A 16,676-nucleotide genomic window follows, 5' to 3' on the forward strand; every position below is an offset into this window, starting at 1 on the left:
AAGAGGATTATTTGATGCTCCATTACTGGTTGGCCAAGTGGGCTAGCGAGAGTCTGACCCCCACCCCAAGGTTTTTTCAGAAATATACAATATTTTTACATGGTTGTTCCTGTTGCAACGCTTCGAAATTAAAAGGTTCTTGATTTTATTTCTGTGCACAAGCAGTTGAAATAGATAGGCGATATTAATAAATACGATGAGAAAGGAATCAGAGAAGGAGTTGCGACATCCATCTTGGAGGGGTAGTATTTAGTCCTCACTCGATGGGCATCGCGAATTCTAATATGGACATTCCGGCCCTTTCCCGCTGGGACACCCACATAAAGACATTGGGCCACGGTACCAGCGGCCGCGTCGACCTATATCAATGCCGTGGGTCCACCATGGTGTATGCCATTAAAAAATACGACCCCAAAGAAAAACACGAGGACTTCTCCGATTATAGAACCAGAGTGCTGAACGAGCACTTAATTTTGTCTCGACTAAATCATCACAATGTCATACGCTCCTACAAGCTTGAGTGTCTGTGGCTCCGGTCGTCTGTGCAGTTATACCTCCAGTATGGCGGAAATGCCACTCTCAAGGGCCTTATAGCAAAAAAATGTCCTCCCAGCGAAATGTTCTGTTTCGTCAAACAGCTCCAACAGGGTATCAGGTATATCCACTCAGAGGGCGTGTGCCATCGGGACTTGAAGTTTGCAAATATCATGATAACCCCTCAAGGGATCTTGAAGATCATCGACTTTGCTGATGCCCGGCTTGGACCCCGGTGCTACGGAATTATTGGTACTAGCTCGTTCTGTGCGCCCGAAGTTTTCTCGAGCCTTGACTATAACGGGTACAAAATCGACGTATGGGCGTTTGGCATCATCGTATACTACTGCATTTTCCACCGATTCCCCTGGAATGTTGCCAAATCTGAATGTGTAGAATTTGTGGCCTTTATAAATTCTTGTGACTTGAATTTGTCCAGGCTTCCCGCACATATCCAAACGGTGTTAACACAATGCCTAACGGTCGACCCGACCCAAAGACCCGGCATCGACTCTGTCGACACCAGTAGCTGGATTGCTGGCATCGACTGTTGTACTCCCACCAATTCCTGTAAATATGACCATTGTCGGTGGTTTAAATAGCATATAGTGAAAGCCTCGCCCGCTCGTGGATTTGTGCAATCCTCAACAAAATGAATCATAGCTGAAAAATTCTGACTCTTAAAGTTTTTTTTTCAACTTGTGACTGCCAGTGCCAAATGCTTTCGAGTACTATACGTTCGACATTGAGAGTATCCTCAAGATACTATGCTTTATCAGCCCACGCCAAGGCGTTGATGTCAAAGCCGGTTCTGGAAATTGATCCAGAGATGACCGAGATCTTGGGATTGGAGAAGCAAAGACAAAAGAACAGTGTAACGTTGATTCCTTCTGAGAACTTCACCTCCAAAGCCGTCATGGATTTGTTGGGATCCGAAATGCAGAATAAGTACTCTGAAGGGTACCCGGGTGAACGGTACTACGGAGGTAACCAATTCATTGACCAGGCCGAAGCTTTATGTCAAAAGAGAGCTTTGGAAGCGTTTGACTTGGATCCCGAACAATGGGGTGTCAACGTTCAGCCTTTATCTGGAGCCCCTGCCAACCTCTATGCCTACTCGGCCGTGTTGGAGGTTGGAGACCGGATTATGGGTTTGGACTTGCCTCACGGTGGACATTTGTCTCACGGATACCAGACTCCTACTGCCAAAATCTCCTACATCTCCAAGTACTTCCAGACAATGCCATACCGGTTGAACGAGGAAACCGGGTTGATTGACTATGACACCTTGGAAGCCAATGCCATTTTGTTCAGACCAAAAGTCATTGTTGCTGGTGCTTCTGCGTACTCGAGAGTCATCGACTACGCTAGAATGAAAAAAATTGCTGACAAGGTCGGAGCCTACTTATTGAGTGACATGGCCCATATCTCTGGATTGGTGTCGGCTGGAGTCACCCAATCTCCGTTCCCATACTCGGACATTGTGACCACCACCACTCACAAATCGTTGAGAGGTCCTAGAGGAGCCATGATTTTCTTCAGAAAGGGTATCAGAAAAGTCACCAAGAAGGGTAAGGAAATTCCCTACGACTTGGACAAGAAGATCAACTTTTCTGTGTTTCCAGCTCACCAAGGTGGGCCTCACAACCATACGATTTCTGCCTTGGCTGTTGCCTTAAAGCAGACTTCGTACCCAGAGTACAAAGAATACCAACAAAACGTCGTTGACAATGCTGCCAAATTTGCCGACCAGTTGCAGGCCAAGGGCTTCAAGTTGGTGAGTGACGGGACCGATACTCACTTGATTTTGGTGGACTTGAGATCCAAAAACATCGATGGTGCCAGAGTTGAAGCGGTTTTGGAAAGAATCAACATTGCTGCTAACAAAAACACCGTTCCTGGAGACAAGTCTGCTCTTTTCCCATCGGGATTAAGAGTCGGAACTCCTGCCATGACTACCAGAGGTTTCGGAGAAGAAGAATTCGGCAAAGTGGCCGAATACTTCCAACGGGCTGTTGATATTTCCATTGATTTGAAAGCCCAAGAGTCGGGAAAGAACCCCAAGGAGTTGTTGGCTTCTTTCAAGCAGTTGGCTGATGCATCCAAGGATGTGAAAGAACTCGGTGAGGAGGTTTCCAACTGGGTGGGCCAATACCCAGTTCCTGGTGATTTGTAGTTCAATAATGGACAATAGTATTTGAGACCACCATATACATCCTACGCTCTATATGTCCAAACAATACTTTGGAATCTGTGCTTATAGTTACAAAATACAAAACCCCAATCAGTCGCGCACTTTTCATTATTCTTTCACATCATGGAGACCATCAGAGTGGATTCTAAGTCATTGAACCACGAGATGAAGTGCTACGACACGATATCGTGGTCGAAGAACGGGTTCATTGCATATTCCATTCCGTCGTCCAATTCCAAGGACAACCTTCTTTTGACGTATTTGGAAAATGTTGACGGTAAGAAATGGCAGTTGGCCAAACCGCAAAAGCTCTGTGTCAAACCCACGTTGGACGGATTCCATTCTCCCGAATTATCGCTCGTATCATGGAGTAATCTCAGCACCGATCTTGCCGTTGCCGACGTGTACGGAAACTTCTACATTTTGTTGGCAGGTGTGGGATTGGTTCGTGAAGATAGTAAAACCACGCCTCCAGGTGATTCTGGTAGTCCCAGCTACGAGTTGACAACCTACAACCACTTGGAAATGATATACCGTGATATCATCACCAACCAACTGAATCAAAGGCCCAATGTGGCGGTTCAGTTTGTAGCATTTGCGTGGTTGCCCATCGAGAAGAATCAAATCATCAATACCGAAGCCAAACTTCTCAATTCTGCAAACTCGAGTGGTATGTCGTTTTCCTACGGGTATGGCGTAGAGCAGTACCGTCCTATGAACTTGTGCCACCCAATATCTACCAAACAGGCTTGTATAGCATTGAGAACCAACGGGGAATTAGTGCTACACTATCAGGGAGAACACAAGGTGGAATACCACAAATTATTGGTGAACTTGAATGAAGGGTATAGCTACAACTTACACATAGAGAAGGTAGCGTTTGGATTCCCGAACGAGAAGAAGATCATTGTGGTGACTTACGATTCGTTGTCGAATAAAATAAGAACATATTCAGTTACCATCAACTGGGGGTTCCTAGTGGAGGCTGCCAGCAAGCAGAAAATAGACCCTCATTTCAATACTCCTAAAGACTTACAGAAAAGCCCAACCTTATCGTGCTGCTTAATCAATGAAATGTCTCCCAACGTGGAGAATGAATTTGATGCTGTTCACTATGATGATAACCTCGATAGCCTGGTTAGCCCGGACGCAATGGATGTGGACACAGATGTGAAGTTTAAGAGTGAGACTGAGGAGTCGAAGCCTCTGGAATATAAGCCAAAACAAAAAATCGGGAAGTTGGCTTTCATCGAGATCATTTCTCCAGTATATGATGAAAAAGACACTATAGACATATTGATTGGCTACGAATTCTATGACGAGAATCTCAAAGTTTCCACCACTTTCAACCGTTACAAGATCTTGGAGAGTAGTAGACTCATCTCGGATACGTTTGGAGAAATCGGTCGAAAAAAGGGAGCTGTTTCAGATGGTTCAAACATACAAAAAGAGTTCAACTTGGTGTACCAAGACAAGTTGGTATTGCCGAAAAGAGTCTTGAAGCTGACTAACCAGACTTCTGATTTCTTGGTTTTGTGTGAAGACGGATCAATTGAAAGTATTGTCAAAAAGGAATCAAAAGCCACTGCCTGGAGTAAGAATGGTAACTCCAGCATTCCTGAATCTATCAGGTCGGTGATGGACACGGGATTCCTGATGGGGAACCTTCATATTTCAGGTAAGAACCCTCTTATAATCGCATTTTCACCAAACGGAATTGGTGCCATCTACACTGAAATCAATGAGCCCACAACGAATTTGAAACTCGAGTTTGTTGAAAAAACTTCCTCGACAGGTATTTCTGCCGAAGAACTTTACATCACCGCAGTGGGATTTGCCTTTCAACACGCTTTTGCTTGCTACTGTAGCATTTGCTCAGATGATATCTTGATCTTAATCCAGCTAGAGGTTGAAAGAATTTCAAGGTTAATAAAAAAGATGATTCCAGGCAGCCAGAAACAACTAGAAGCCACAGACAGATTCATCGAGTCGATTCTCTGTGAATCTCATAAGGCTATCAACTTCCAGTTGGATATCTTCAACAAGGAGTCAGTAGACAAATTGTTGTCAAACCCTCCTCTACAGAAGTTGTTGTCTTTGCAGTTGATATTAGGTGGTCTTGACTACCGTGTCAACGATATAAGCGAGAACATTGCGTGGATTATCTTGAACTTAAGAAGCACAAGTTTTGGAATCATGTTTCTGTTGTCGAGCATCTACCGACAAATATCTAAGAAAAAACCTACCGAAGATACAATGGAAGATTCTATCACCAGAGCTGAGTCTATCATTTCACTCATTGGAAACGTTAGATGGTTGGTGGAGTTGATCATTTGCTTGAATGAAGAACTACTTCAGATTTATATCAGCAGAAAACATCCTGAATCAAGTGTCATTGACTTGAACAACTCCATTGTTTTACCGGTGCTTTTGAGTAAAGTCCCCCGGTTGTTCCTCATGTATGCGTTATCTTCTATCGGTAAGACTCATGAAGTTCTCAAGAAGTTGAACAAGGATTTGCTGGATTCAAACAAATTATTCACACCCATGAAAGACGCTTTGAACCGGTACTTCACTGCTTGTGCAAACTCGCCATTGAATTTGAACTTGTATGAATCGTTCCTCCGAGAGTGCGATACCTACATCACCACCGAAACATTGAATCTCACGAAAACCCGGCCAAAGGGCCACATTTTGAAGATGGAACAGCAGCTTGTTTGCGATGGGAAAGTTCACGAGGATATGGTCAAGATGGGCCAATGGATCGTGGCGAAGTTTGCTTCCAATATTCCTAGGGATTTAAAGGTGGCAGAGATGTTTTACTATAATGTGGATTGGCTCGATATAAGCTATAAGACCGTTAAAAAGGACCAAACTGTGGAAATCGTCAGCACAGACACACATCGGGATGAATATTTCAGGTATACCGAAGAGTCAATTCCCCGACACACTTACACCAAACACGGACGGATTGATGCATTGAGAAAAGTGTTAATCGATGCCAAAGATACATCTGTGATTCTTCGAAAATGCACCAGGTGTAGGTCAATATCGTTGGTGAACGATCCCTTGGTATTCAGCAATGGGACCTTGGGGCTATGGACAATGGTGTTTCAAAGAACTTGTATTTGCGGTAGTGCTTGGGTAAACATCTAGATTAGAAAAATGAACGTTACACTTAGTTTTGGGTAGAGACTTTCTCCTGTTGTTCCTGTAAGACCATCTGTTCGGTCTCTTGGGCCAACTTCTGTTCTATAGCCTTTTTCTTTATCCTGGCCATCTTCCTCACCACTCTCAACATCGAAAGCGGTAACAATATGTTCCATACCACTATCCAAGCACACAATATACCAATATACCGACCAATATCTCCCTTCCAAACATCAAAGTAGGCCACATGCATCAAGTGGTAGGCATTAAACACGGGAATCGCATAACCGTACCGATAGAAGACGGGAGTCAAAGCAATGGTTCCAACTGTAGGACTTAAGTTCAACACAATATTCAAAACAAGAACTACCCCAGCAAACTGGATTCTATTGGGAACCAAACATAAGATCAAGGTTTCAATGGTCGAGCCCAAGGAAGACATCACCAAGAACGCAAACATCCATATCACCAAGAACCCCGAATGGCCAAACGTTGTGTCATAAGCCATGCCAAACGCAGAGTTCACCACCACGTATCCCAAGGAAATCACAATATAAGCAATCTGGGCAACCACAAATCTATACACCATATACTTGAACCCCTTGACAGACTCAGCAACCCTCTGGTGGACTGGGGTCATGAACAAAAACTGGAAAAATGCAAAAGCCACCAAGTAAATGACCCCCACCAGCAATGGAGCTTGGAAAATCAACAACGGAATTGGCCGTAGGTCCAGAAACTTGAAGGTTGGGAGACTGGTGATCAACTCTGGGTTTGCACTCACCACCTGGGAAATCTCGTCGTCGGTAAGTTGGTTCATAAGGGCGGGAATCAAAGGGGTTTGGGCAATGTACTGGTAAAACACCTTATTGATGGAAGCGATTATCGGCACCACACCCCCAGTCATCACCAGGTAATCTCTTCCTGTTTCGTAGACGATCTCCAATACGCTGTCGCCCACGAGTTCGACTTGTCCTTTCAAGTTGCTCAAATAGGCCTGAGTAGCATTTTGGTGGACATAAAAGGCCCCATAGTAATGCTGGTGGTGGACCTGGCGATACACCTCAGCATCGAGCGAATGGTTGTTAGAGCTTGCCAAGGTCTCCAACTCGGTGAGATCAAGAAAGTCATAGGTGCCCAACAGCTGGATGGCAGAGGTATTGGCAAAAAAGCTCTCGACAATAGGACCAACAATATCTCCTTCGTCAGCATTGATAATAGCATAATGTATACGGGTGTAGTGGGCGGCACGGTCGTGATAGACCCCCCAGTACATCGAGAGAATCGCCAAAAGACATATCGCCAATATGAAGTAGTTCTTAAACACCTGGACCACGAGGGTGAATTCGGACTTGGAATACGTCTCATCAATCATACCTACCTTAAGTGCATAGTGGTACAAGTGGGCCGTGAGACCACGCCGGTGAAGAAACTTTTCTGGCGGCAGTGGTTCTGTTGGCGGTACTGGTGGTTGTTCGGGTGGTTGCAACTGTTGAGATTTGATGGATTCTCTCCTTACCCGTTCATTCTCCAGGACCTCACTCTCAATATCATCGGGACTTCCCATCAGCCGGAACAACATCGACGAGCCCGACATGGCGTCGTCCAAGAACGTTTCATCTTCTTCATGGTCAGTTCTGTCAAATTGAAGATAAGAGGATGCAGCACTTGAAAGTCTTCTCACAAGAGTGGTTCTTCGAGACAACCGGCTCTGCGTAACCTCGGGTCTATACGGGGCCACCGAGTTTGCCTCCTGCAACAGCAGCCGCGAGTGCACCTCACTGTCTAGTGACTCAATGTCACTCATGGGTCGATTGTTGATATTATTTTGTGCGCGAGGCTGAGACAAAAGATAATAAACTCGAGCAACACAACAATATACAATGACTTCCCACTCTCGATACAGGGGTGACTCGTTGGACCCGTTGGAGTCTCTCAGCGACCTAGAAAACAACCTGGTCACCGACCCCCAAACCACGGACTCGGCCGTGGGACCGTCCTCGTCATCTCAAGATGCGGGTAAAGACCCCAAGCCATTGGTAGATACTTCCAGCACCGGCCTGGCGGATGCAAAAAAACCGCTAGAGCTCACCAAATCCACCACCAAGACCACGCCCGCCAACATGTGGGGCATTTTGAGGACTGCATTGACGGTGTACGTTCTGTTGTTTCTCATTCTTATCACCGTATTATCCATTTACTGGGGATCCTTCTACCATCGCGAAAGCCGCTTGTCCAACCAAAAGACGCTATTGGTGGATCTTGACAGTCCCATACGGGTCAACGGGACCGAAATCCCCGGGATCGGGCGGGACTTTGTGGACTTTGTCACTACTGATTCATGGGCTCAGGCCCGGTGTGGGTTCACAATAGTAAACCTGCTGTACTTCAACGCTGGTGAAAACATCACCGCCCGGGTGGCCCAGATGGTGCGCCACCAGAAGTACTGGGGGGCGGTGGTAATTGGGCCCAATGTAACCGCTGGCTTGTACGAAGCCATTCAGTCGCAGAATGCTTCGGCTGCAACTCTCATACCATATTTTATCAACTGGTATTACTTGAAGTCACGGCACTTGTCGACGTTCTCCACCACCTACAGGTACAGCTTGGAGGTTCTTGAGACGTTGTGGGTCAATAACGGTAGTTTCAACACCCAAAGTACTATTTTGCAACTGCTATCTGCTAGTGAGCAAGTGCTGCTTCTAAGAAACAACGAAACAGTTCCACTAATGACCCTCAAACCGACCATCAACGAAGTCGATTTGGGGGCTTCTCTGGATATCAGTGTGTTGGGACCTTCACAGCTTGGGTTGGTGTACGCCCAGTTATTCACGGTATACCAATTTATGTTCTTCCAGACCATCTATAAGGTGGTTCGTGAAAAAATAAGTACCAGAAGCTACCTTTTCTTCCGGTGGGCGGCTTCAAACTTCAACGCGTTGTTTTTGAGTCTTGTCTATTGTTTGGCAACCCTAGCGTTCCAGATTTCCGTCACAGATACTTTTGGACACTCGGGCTTTTTGGTGCTCTGGATGATTCTTTACATGTTCATTCTCACCAATGGGTTCATAAGTGACACGGTTATTTCGTTGGTGATGGCCTACGAGAAACCGTACTTGGTGGCTCCTTGCACGATTCTTAACGTGGTGGTGAACTTGGCCACCACCTTTTCGCCGTTTGAACTCATGCCCAGGTCCTATAGAATTGGATATGCGCTTCCCATGTACAACACCTATCAGTTGATGCGGGTGGTGTTCTTTGATTCGTGGAAGGGGACCATGGGGGTGAATATAGGGGTGATGTGGATATGGATTGTTGTTGGGACCATTGTGTCGAGTTGGGTGTTTGTGATTGTTAAGAGACTAGATGAGCTGAAGCGTCCCAAGTAATTGACTATGTAGAGTAGAAGATAAACACATTTGCATTAATATAAGAACTTAGATTACACCGCTTCATCTGCAATTTCAACCCTTGCTTCGTGTCTGATATTTCGTCCGTTCTTCATCAACTTATAAGCATCCACAAGTTGGTCGTTCCAGATTGTTAGATCATGATCTTGGAAGAGCAAGTGTTCAAAAACCTCGAGTTTGGCGATATAGACATCGGAGCTAATGGCCAGGTCGTTGATGATAAAGTCGGTGACTATGCTCGGCAAGCTGTTGAGTAGGTAGTGAACCCCGAAATCTGTCGAGGTTAACTCGACCAAGAGGTCAAAGAGCATGTCCAACGATAAGTTCTTGATGAGACTAGCAGTGATTTTATCATGTTGTACCAAAAAGTGAAGGGCCTTTTGAGACTTGACCAAGTTCAACAAGATACGAAAGTATTTGGTGCTGAACAACGAATAGTCAACTACAAACTCAAGCAAATCGTCGTCGAATTTCGCCGGGTTGATCTTGCTCAAAAGCAACACGTCTGAGGCCAAGTCAAGGTATAAGTTGTACGACTTGAGCCCCGGAAGCTCCCAGTCAGGAAATGCAAAGGTGATGCTGGCAATGAGGTTGGCGATTTCGGTTGCCAAAAACGACTCAATTTCGGCATCAGTAGTTCTGGTGTTGTACAAGGCCAAGATACGATTCACTGGAGTTGAAATGGCTTCGAAGATATGGGTGTTTTCCTTATTGATGAGGTTTTGATAAAAGTCGATCTTCAAGAGGTCCAAGAGAACGTCTCCTCCAATAGGAAAACCTAGGTCGAATTGTACGGCGGGAGCCAAGACGACCATCAAGTCCAAGAGCCGCGATATCAACACCGAGTCTCCCGAAGTTTTGGCATTTGCAAATAGCTCCTTAAATTTGGCAGTGTTCAACTCTGAAATGATGTTGTGATCATCACTGAGCACTAGCACCAAGTTCTGAATTGCACTGGCAATTGGAATCATTACATCTGCGTCTTTCAAGTAAAGCAGCAAGATGGTGTGGAGCAAGCCATTGGACACCAACTCGATCTGGGAGTGGTTTCGAGTGATGATTTTCAATATTAATAAGCTGAACTGGTTGGCGTACTGGATGTTCTCGGTGATGAAATGGATGGGGTAGTATTCCAAGACAGTTGCAGGCGGCAACTTCGATAATAACGTCTCGTAGATGGCAATGAGCACGAAATCGGGGTCGGTTTCGTAGTAGTCGGGAGCTTTTACTGCTTGGTCAATCGCTGGGATCAACGACTCCACAAACAGTTGAGGTACGGTACTATTTATTAGCAAACGGTTGAAGAGCTCCAAGTCGGTTTTGTGGACGATTCCTTGGTCGAGCTGGTGAAAGACATTGCTGGCGGCTTCACTAAGCGCGTCGGAGATATCTGGGTGGGTATAGGGATTAGTAATTGCAGATACCATGGAGTGAGGTGGAAAACTAAATAGTGCGAACTCGAGCCACATCGCCACTGGCTGCAAAACTCAATCACGCTAATGCACTAAATTGTGTATATTTCAGAATATACAATTGGGGATGGGGCAAACTGAGATGAGAGACGGCAGTATATGCTAGTTGGACTGGACGGTTTCTGGTTTCAGCAGCTTTACTGGGTGCTTCACTGACCATATCCACGAGATACTGATCATATGGAAACTGACCCATACACCCACTGTCCCAAGTACCAATCTCGTGGGTGTATGGGTCAGAACCTATCCCTGACTTCCATTCATTTCTCTCCTTCGTGTCGCACTTAATTGTTCATCCAGCCGCTCAGGCGTCGCGCTAACTAATTTGACTGTAACCGCACTAATTAAAGTTTCCACTGTGGCATTCATTAACGAGACAACCGAGAGGCCAGGAGACGTTTGCCAACCCTCCGCCCCTCAGCACCCTCACAACACCCACGGCCACCATCCCCATCGACCCCCCAGTCGTGCCGCACTGGCGGCGATCGTCACCAACCTGTCTGCCTTCTAGGAGTGGCTGCAACCACCGCACGACTCAGGCACAGACGACGTTACACAAAACCCTCCGCAAAAACATCCTCCGATCGAAACTTTCCAAGTGTTCATCCCAACTATCATATCCAATTGCCAGCCATGACCACCGCTGTAGCGCCGGACGCCCCCACCAGCGGCACCACCGAGAACTATGAAGTCGCCACCAAGCTCTTTAATGAGCAGTTTGTGTCGATCCAACCCGAAGAATACATCCAGTTTTTGGCGGTCAATGACGAGGAATCCAATGCCATTAGAGAATATTACATGGATCTTTTCCAGTGGGACCCCAACTTGTTGAAGAGTACGCGGCTGTTGTGCGCCAAGTTGTACTTGAAAGGAGAGTCCCAGGAGATCGATCGGATCTTAACCAGCTTCACCCAGAGCTATATCAAGCAGAACCCCGTCAATGTTTTTTGCACCAAGAACTTTGAAAATATCTATATCGTGTTATACAGCTTGATTTTGTTGAACACCTCCTTGCACAACGCTGAGGTCAACAAGAAGTCCAAGATCAGTCAGAGTGACTACATTCGTAACACTTTTACTACCTTCATTCAACAAGACCCCAAGTTGCTGAAGAAATTGTCCATCAAACAGAGAATCACCATCGAGCGGGAGTTGGGCAATTACTACGAGGACTTGCTGAAGAACGAGTTGCACTTGAAGACTAATGTGGATGACAAGCTCGCCCGGATTCAGCCCATTACTAAGGATCTGTCCAAGGGTGTAGCCACTACGGATGAGAAAATCCCCAACTCTTCCTCCACCGACAAGATTGACGACTTGAACTTGTCGAGACAGGTATCAGGCTCGTCCATCTGGTCTAGTGATACCAATAAGAGGAACTCGTTGAGCATGAAACGGATGTCGAGTGCCACTTCTTCTATTTCGCAGTTCACCATCACCAATGGATCTAGAAACAATAACCGTGTAGGGTTCACCCGAGCCTTGGTGTCGGACCAGAACCAGCGGTTCTATCAACAGGGCAACTCGTCCATGGTTTCGAATGGTACCTATGGCACCGTGAGAAATAGACAGTCCATTCGTGGAATCAATGGGTCTGGTCTCAATGGTGCTGCCGTGAACAGGTCATCCCGAGCCTCCATCGTGTCACGAGAGTCGTTGGCCACCAACAACGACGACTCGATGTCGGTGGTGTCGTTTGAGTCGGCAGATTTGGATAAAATTAACTTGGTCGACCCGCAACAGCAGCAGCAGCAGGTGACCCAATTGGAAAACTTCAACGTTGACCAGTTCCAGGACAACTTCGATTTGACATTGGAGTTACAAGGGTCGCCTTACTTGAAGGAAGGGTTATTAAAGTTGAAAATCCTTAATAACGACCAGCAGGACAATAACTTGCCTGATAGTACCATCAGCTCGGGAACTTCTAGTGTATCAACTGCCTCCTCCACCAGCTCCCGATTCTTTTCGTTCTTTTCAAGGTCTTCCAGAGGCAACAACAGCGAGTCGAGCAGCTTGAATGCTACATCTAACAGTGTGTTGAACAACAAGTTTGTGGAGTATTTCGTTGTTGTGTCCAAGGGAGAGATGAACTTGTACTCATTTGATCCCAAGGTCGTCAAGAGACATCAGCAGAAGTTGAAGAAGTTCAAGCAGAAACAGCAGAAGAACTTGATCAATCTCGATTTCTTGAATGACGATGACGATATAAGTACCTTCAACGACTCTACTGAAGATGTAGGGGATGGGAACTGGTTGAAGAATGCCGCCAACGTCGGTAACTACAACTTGTGTTCGGCCTTTTCCCAGTTGGAGAAGTCTTCTCTCTACATAAAGAAGACCTCTGGGTATATTTTCACCTTGACGTTCCCTAAGACCAGCAAGAAGCCTAATAAGAAGTTTGTGTTTGAAGCCGGAACTAAGGAAATCGCCTTGGAGTTCATAAATACTTGTAACTTCTGGGCTTCCAAGATCACTGCCATCCCCACGTTTGAAGAAAGTGTTTCCTCAATTGAGTACGGATGGAACGATTTGGACCAGTTGATTGGAAACAAGGCTAACTTCAAAAAGCTCAAAAGTATCCAAAAATGGGAGCCATTGCCTCAGGGACTTTACTTATCAACATACAACTATGACACGTCCGAAAACCACTACAATATGATGAAGCAGTTCATCAAGACGTTGAACTACTACCACAACTTGAAGAAACTCTTCAAAGAGTTCAACGAGTTGCGAATTAAGTTCATCAAGAACTTCAGTCTGCAAGCTAGCTCGTCCAATTTTCTTCGAATTCAAGCCAACTACGAGTCGAAGTTGTTGGACTACAAGTTTGAGTTAAAGAAGTACAAGAACTACTTGATCATCTTGGGGTTTGCTTTGCAATTAAGATTCGACTTGGAGGATGAAGAAAAGGACCGTGAACAGCTTGAAATAGATTTGGAAAAGGACAGTGATAACGTCGAATTTTCTGATACTGTCAACGATACTACCGTCATTGCGAGCCTGAAGAGTAGTTCAGACAATAGTAATGATGACGTTGACGAAGAAGATAACGATGAGGAAAGTGAGTTGTCAAGATTGGTCAAGTACGAGATTCGCAAGTTGTTCATTGGATTGAAGGACGTGGGTAAAATCATTCCTACTTTCCAAACGTCCAAGTCCATTTCCAACTTAAACGAGCTCCAAAGCCAGATCCCCAATTTGACTGCCAGTGACTTCAACAACTCGTTCTCGTTGGTAAAGTCTCCAAAAACCTACACGTTATCCAACTATAAGGATAATGAGAGTCCGATCAACCAGTTGTTGCAGTCACAAAAACCCAAGGAAATCGTGCACAGCTTTAGCCACAACACCATCAAGGAAGAGGACGAACCTGAAGCCAACTAACCATTTTGTATAAATTAATGTAATAAGTGTAGTAGTATAAGTGTGAGGGTGGGACACGACCCACACCCGGCAGCGGTTTTCAAAAGTGCGCATTGAAGAATGCGACTTCAACTAGTATACGCCACCAAAGATGTCAGATCCCAGCTCAATTAATGGTACGTTCTCCTACGTTTGAGCAAGCAATGGTTGTGCCATCCGACATGTACAGTGTCACACACCACCGCTGCTCTTTTCCCGCACGCGATTCGCCCTACTAACACCCATCTAGGAGGTTCTGCCGTGGCCATGGTCGGAAAAGACTGTGTGGCTATTGCCTGTGATTTAAGATTAGGATCCCAGTCATTGGGATTGGCCAACAACTTCGAGAAGATTTTCACCATCAACGACAAGGTGATGTTGGGGTTGACGGGGTTAGCCACCGATGTGACCACTTTGAACGAAGTGTTCAGATTCAAAAATAACTTGTACGAGTTGAGAGAAGAACGTAAGATCGAACCTCAGACGTTTGCCAACTTGGTGAGCTCCACATTATACGAAAAGCGGTTCGGGCCTTACTTCTGTGGTCCGGTGGTGGCCGGCTTAAACAAGGAGAACAAACCGTTCATTTGTGGATTTGATCTTATTGGGTGTATCGACTTTGCCAAAGACTTTATAGTGTCTGGAACTGCCTCCGAGCAGTTGTACGGGATGTGCGAGTCGTTGTATGAACCCAACTTGGAGGCTGACGACTTGTTTGAAACCATCAGTCAGGCATTGTTGAATGCTGCTGATAGAGATACCATGTCGGGATGGGGGGCCGTGGTTTACGTGGTGACCAAAGATAGTGTCACCAAGCGGGTGTTGAAAACCCGGCAAGATTAGCTCATTGGTGTTAGATATATTTAATGAACGAAAAGAAAGCATAGTAACCTCTATATACATGGGTGGTGAGGTGGGTTATTTGTTGGATCCTTCTTGTTCCATCTGTTTTTCAATCACCTTCTTCAAGTAGTTGTTCTTCCCGTACAACTCTTCTTCCCGAGCCTTTCGGCGCTGCTCGACCTCCTTTTGCCGGAGCTTAGACTGTCTAATTCTGTCGTTGGCATTGTTGACTCGGGTGTGATGAAGACATTTGTCAAGCTCATCCTTTTCGAAGTTACACATACCCAACGCCTTCTTCATGAACTCCTGGCGGTGGCACTCTTCCAAGGCGTCCATGAGCGCTATACACGGGTCGAACCGGACCTTGTCCAACTGAGGATGCATTTTGAGATGTCAGTGGAGTGATTTCAATCAAGATTTTTCGCGCGCTTGTGGATTGTAATTTAACCACTGACGATGTCAAAGTCCACAGATGATCAAGATGTGTTAGAGTTCATTAACTCATTGCCCGACTCCAAGTCCAACACTCCCAAGCCTGAGGGTAAGGAAGAAGATTTGTTGGATTTTTTGGACGAGTTGGCCGCTCATGATAAGAAGCCACTGAAGTTGTCCCCCAAGAAAAAGGAAGACCCCAAACAAGAACAAGAACAAGAACAGGAACAAAAACCCACCAAACCATCGGCCGCTGCCATCGAGTCTGCCAATGAAGAACTCGAGATAGACCCCATCAACTCCATCACCAACTGGTGGAACAAAGAAGGGTCCACTGCCGTATCAAGTCTCTGGGGGTCTATCACCACAAATGCAACTACCTTGAGTGAAACCACCTACAAAATTGCCAGCGATACCACCAACCAGTTGAACACCAAACGGCAGGAGTTCATGAAGGACCAGGAAGAAAACGGCGGCAAGAACTTGCAACAGATCACCAACTTGACCAATAGACTAAACAACATATTGTCCAACATAACCGAACAGATCAACACCATTGGTGGGGAGGATGAATTGATCAACTTGGTGATTGTGAACGACTTGAACAATCTAACCTACCTCAATGACTTGATTTCCAAGAACTTTGGCAAGGTGATGAACCAGGTCGAAGGAGGTATTAAGGTTCAAATCAATAATTATAACCACAATCACAATCAAGGGGATGAGGTTGACTTGAACATGTTCACTGGCAAGCTCATTGATGGGGAGAAGTTGTGCTTGGCCAACTTGGATAACTCGGTCAAGAACTTCAACAAGGCCATCGAGTTTGAAAAACAAGAACAAACTGAGTTGAACGAAAAGTTGAATCTCATCAACCGTTCCAATGTGTTTATTTCCATTCAGCCCATAAACGTTTCTGGAGAGGTGAACAAAGATGACGATGAGATTGTCATTGACCAGACCAACCCCAGCTCTTTCTTCTTTTTGATCATTTTAAACGATGTCACCAACAAAATAGTCATCAAAACCAAAACCCAGGCATTCCCATTGGTATGGGCCAGCTGGTTAATGGGCCAGCAATTGGACCAGTTCCAGGAGTATGAGGACATTGACCCCAGAGAATGGGTAAAGGACTGGATCAAACTGGGATTGAATTTGTCGTTCGGAGTATTGTCCCAGCAGTATGTGATCAAGAGAATGGGCTTTTAGTATCAATTATATATTAAGTATCATGTTAAT

General features: G+C 45.6%; 9 protein-coding genes across 9 annotated transcripts; 6 read left to right on the plus strand and 3 right to left on the minus strand. All coding sequences in view use genetic code 12, as the record gives it.

Annotated features, from left to right (window-relative positions):
• Positions 1 to 284: 284 nt before the first annotated feature.
• On the plus strand, positions 285 to 2,710 carry SHM1 (glycine hydroxymethyltransferase shm1; the record flags this gene model as incomplete). The annotated part of the gene is made up of 2 exons (XM_006685541.2): positions 285 to 838; positions 1,297 to 2,710. The coding sequence occupies 2 exons, from the start codon at positions 285 to 287 to the stop codon at positions 2,708 to 2,710; spliced, it is 1,968 nt and encodes a 655-aa protein (XP_006685604.2).
• Positions 2,711 to 2,851: 141 nt separating this feature from the next.
• On the plus strand, positions 2,852 to 5,884 carry SIN4 (mediator complex subunit; the record flags this gene model as incomplete). The annotated part of the gene is made up of 1 exon (XM_066158433.1): positions 2,852 to 5,884. One exon carries the CDS (start codon positions 2,852 to 2,854, stop codon positions 5,882 to 5,884), a length of 3,033 nt encoding a protein of 1,010 aa, XP_066014530.1.
• A 22-nt stretch (positions 5,885 to 5,906) lies between these two features.
• On the minus strand, positions 5,907 to 7,685 carry PSN45_005151 (uncharacterized protein; the record flags this gene model as incomplete). Its single annotated transcript, XM_006685543.2, has 1 exon — positions 5,907 to 7,685. One exon carries the CDS (start codon positions 7,683 to 7,685, stop codon positions 5,907 to 5,909), a length of 1,779 nt encoding a protein of 592 aa, XP_006685606.2.
• Positions 7,686 to 7,761: 76 nt separating this feature from the next.
• On the plus strand, positions 7,762 to 9,267 carry PSN45_005152 (uncharacterized protein; the record flags this gene model as incomplete). Its single annotated transcript, XM_006685544.2, has 1 exon — positions 7,762 to 9,267. One exon carries the CDS (start codon positions 7,762 to 7,764, stop codon positions 9,265 to 9,267), a length of 1,506 nt encoding a protein of 501 aa, XP_006685607.2.
• Positions 9,268 to 9,320: 53 nt separating this feature from the next.
• HSM3 (DNA mismatch repair protein) lies at positions 9,321 to 10,715 on the minus strand (the record flags this gene model as incomplete). Its single annotated transcript, XM_006685880.2, has 1 exon — positions 9,321 to 10,715. The coding sequence occupies one exon, from the start codon at positions 10,713 to 10,715 to the stop codon at positions 9,321 to 9,323; it is 1,395 nt and encodes a 464-aa protein (XP_006685943.2).
• Positions 10,716 to 11,393: 678 nt separating this feature from the next.
• Positions 11,394 to 14,144, plus strand: PSN45_005154 (uncharacterized protein; the record flags this gene model as incomplete). The annotated part of the gene is made up of 1 exon (XM_006685545.2): positions 11,394 to 14,144. The coding sequence occupies one exon, from the start codon at positions 11,394 to 11,396 to the stop codon at positions 14,142 to 14,144; it is 2,751 nt and encodes a 916-aa protein (XP_006685608.2).
• Positions 14,145 to 14,274: 130 nt separating this feature from the next.
• Positions 14,275 to 15,005, plus strand: PUP3 (proteasome core particle subunit beta 3; the record flags this gene model as incomplete). The annotated part of the gene is made up of 2 exons (XM_006685546.2): positions 14,275 to 14,299; positions 14,413 to 15,005. The coding sequence occupies 2 exons, from the start codon at positions 14,275 to 14,277 to the stop codon at positions 15,003 to 15,005; spliced, it is 618 nt and encodes a 205-aa protein (XP_006685609.1).
• A 75-nt stretch (positions 15,006 to 15,080) lies between these two features.
• PSN45_005156 (uncharacterized protein) lies at positions 15,081 to 15,389 on the minus strand (the record flags this gene model as incomplete). Its single annotated transcript, XM_006685548.1, has 1 exon — positions 15,081 to 15,389. One exon carries the CDS (start codon positions 15,387 to 15,389, stop codon positions 15,081 to 15,083), a length of 309 nt encoding a protein of 102 aa, XP_006685611.1.
• Positions 15,390 to 15,461: 72 nt separating this feature from the next.
• On the plus strand, positions 15,462 to 16,646 carry PSN45_005157 (uncharacterized protein; the record flags this gene model as incomplete). The annotated part of the gene is made up of 1 exon (XM_006685549.2): positions 15,462 to 16,646. One exon carries the CDS (start codon positions 15,462 to 15,464, stop codon positions 16,644 to 16,646), a length of 1,185 nt encoding a protein of 394 aa, XP_006685612.1.
• Positions 16,647 to 16,676: the final 30 nt, after the last annotated feature.

This window comes from Yamadazyma tenuis, chromosome 7, assembly GCF_029203305.1.
Source record: "Yamadazyma tenuis chromosome 7, complete sequence".
NCBI lineage: Eukaryota > Fungi > Ascomycota > Pichiomycetes > Serinales > Debaryomycetaceae > Yamadazyma > Yamadazyma tenuis.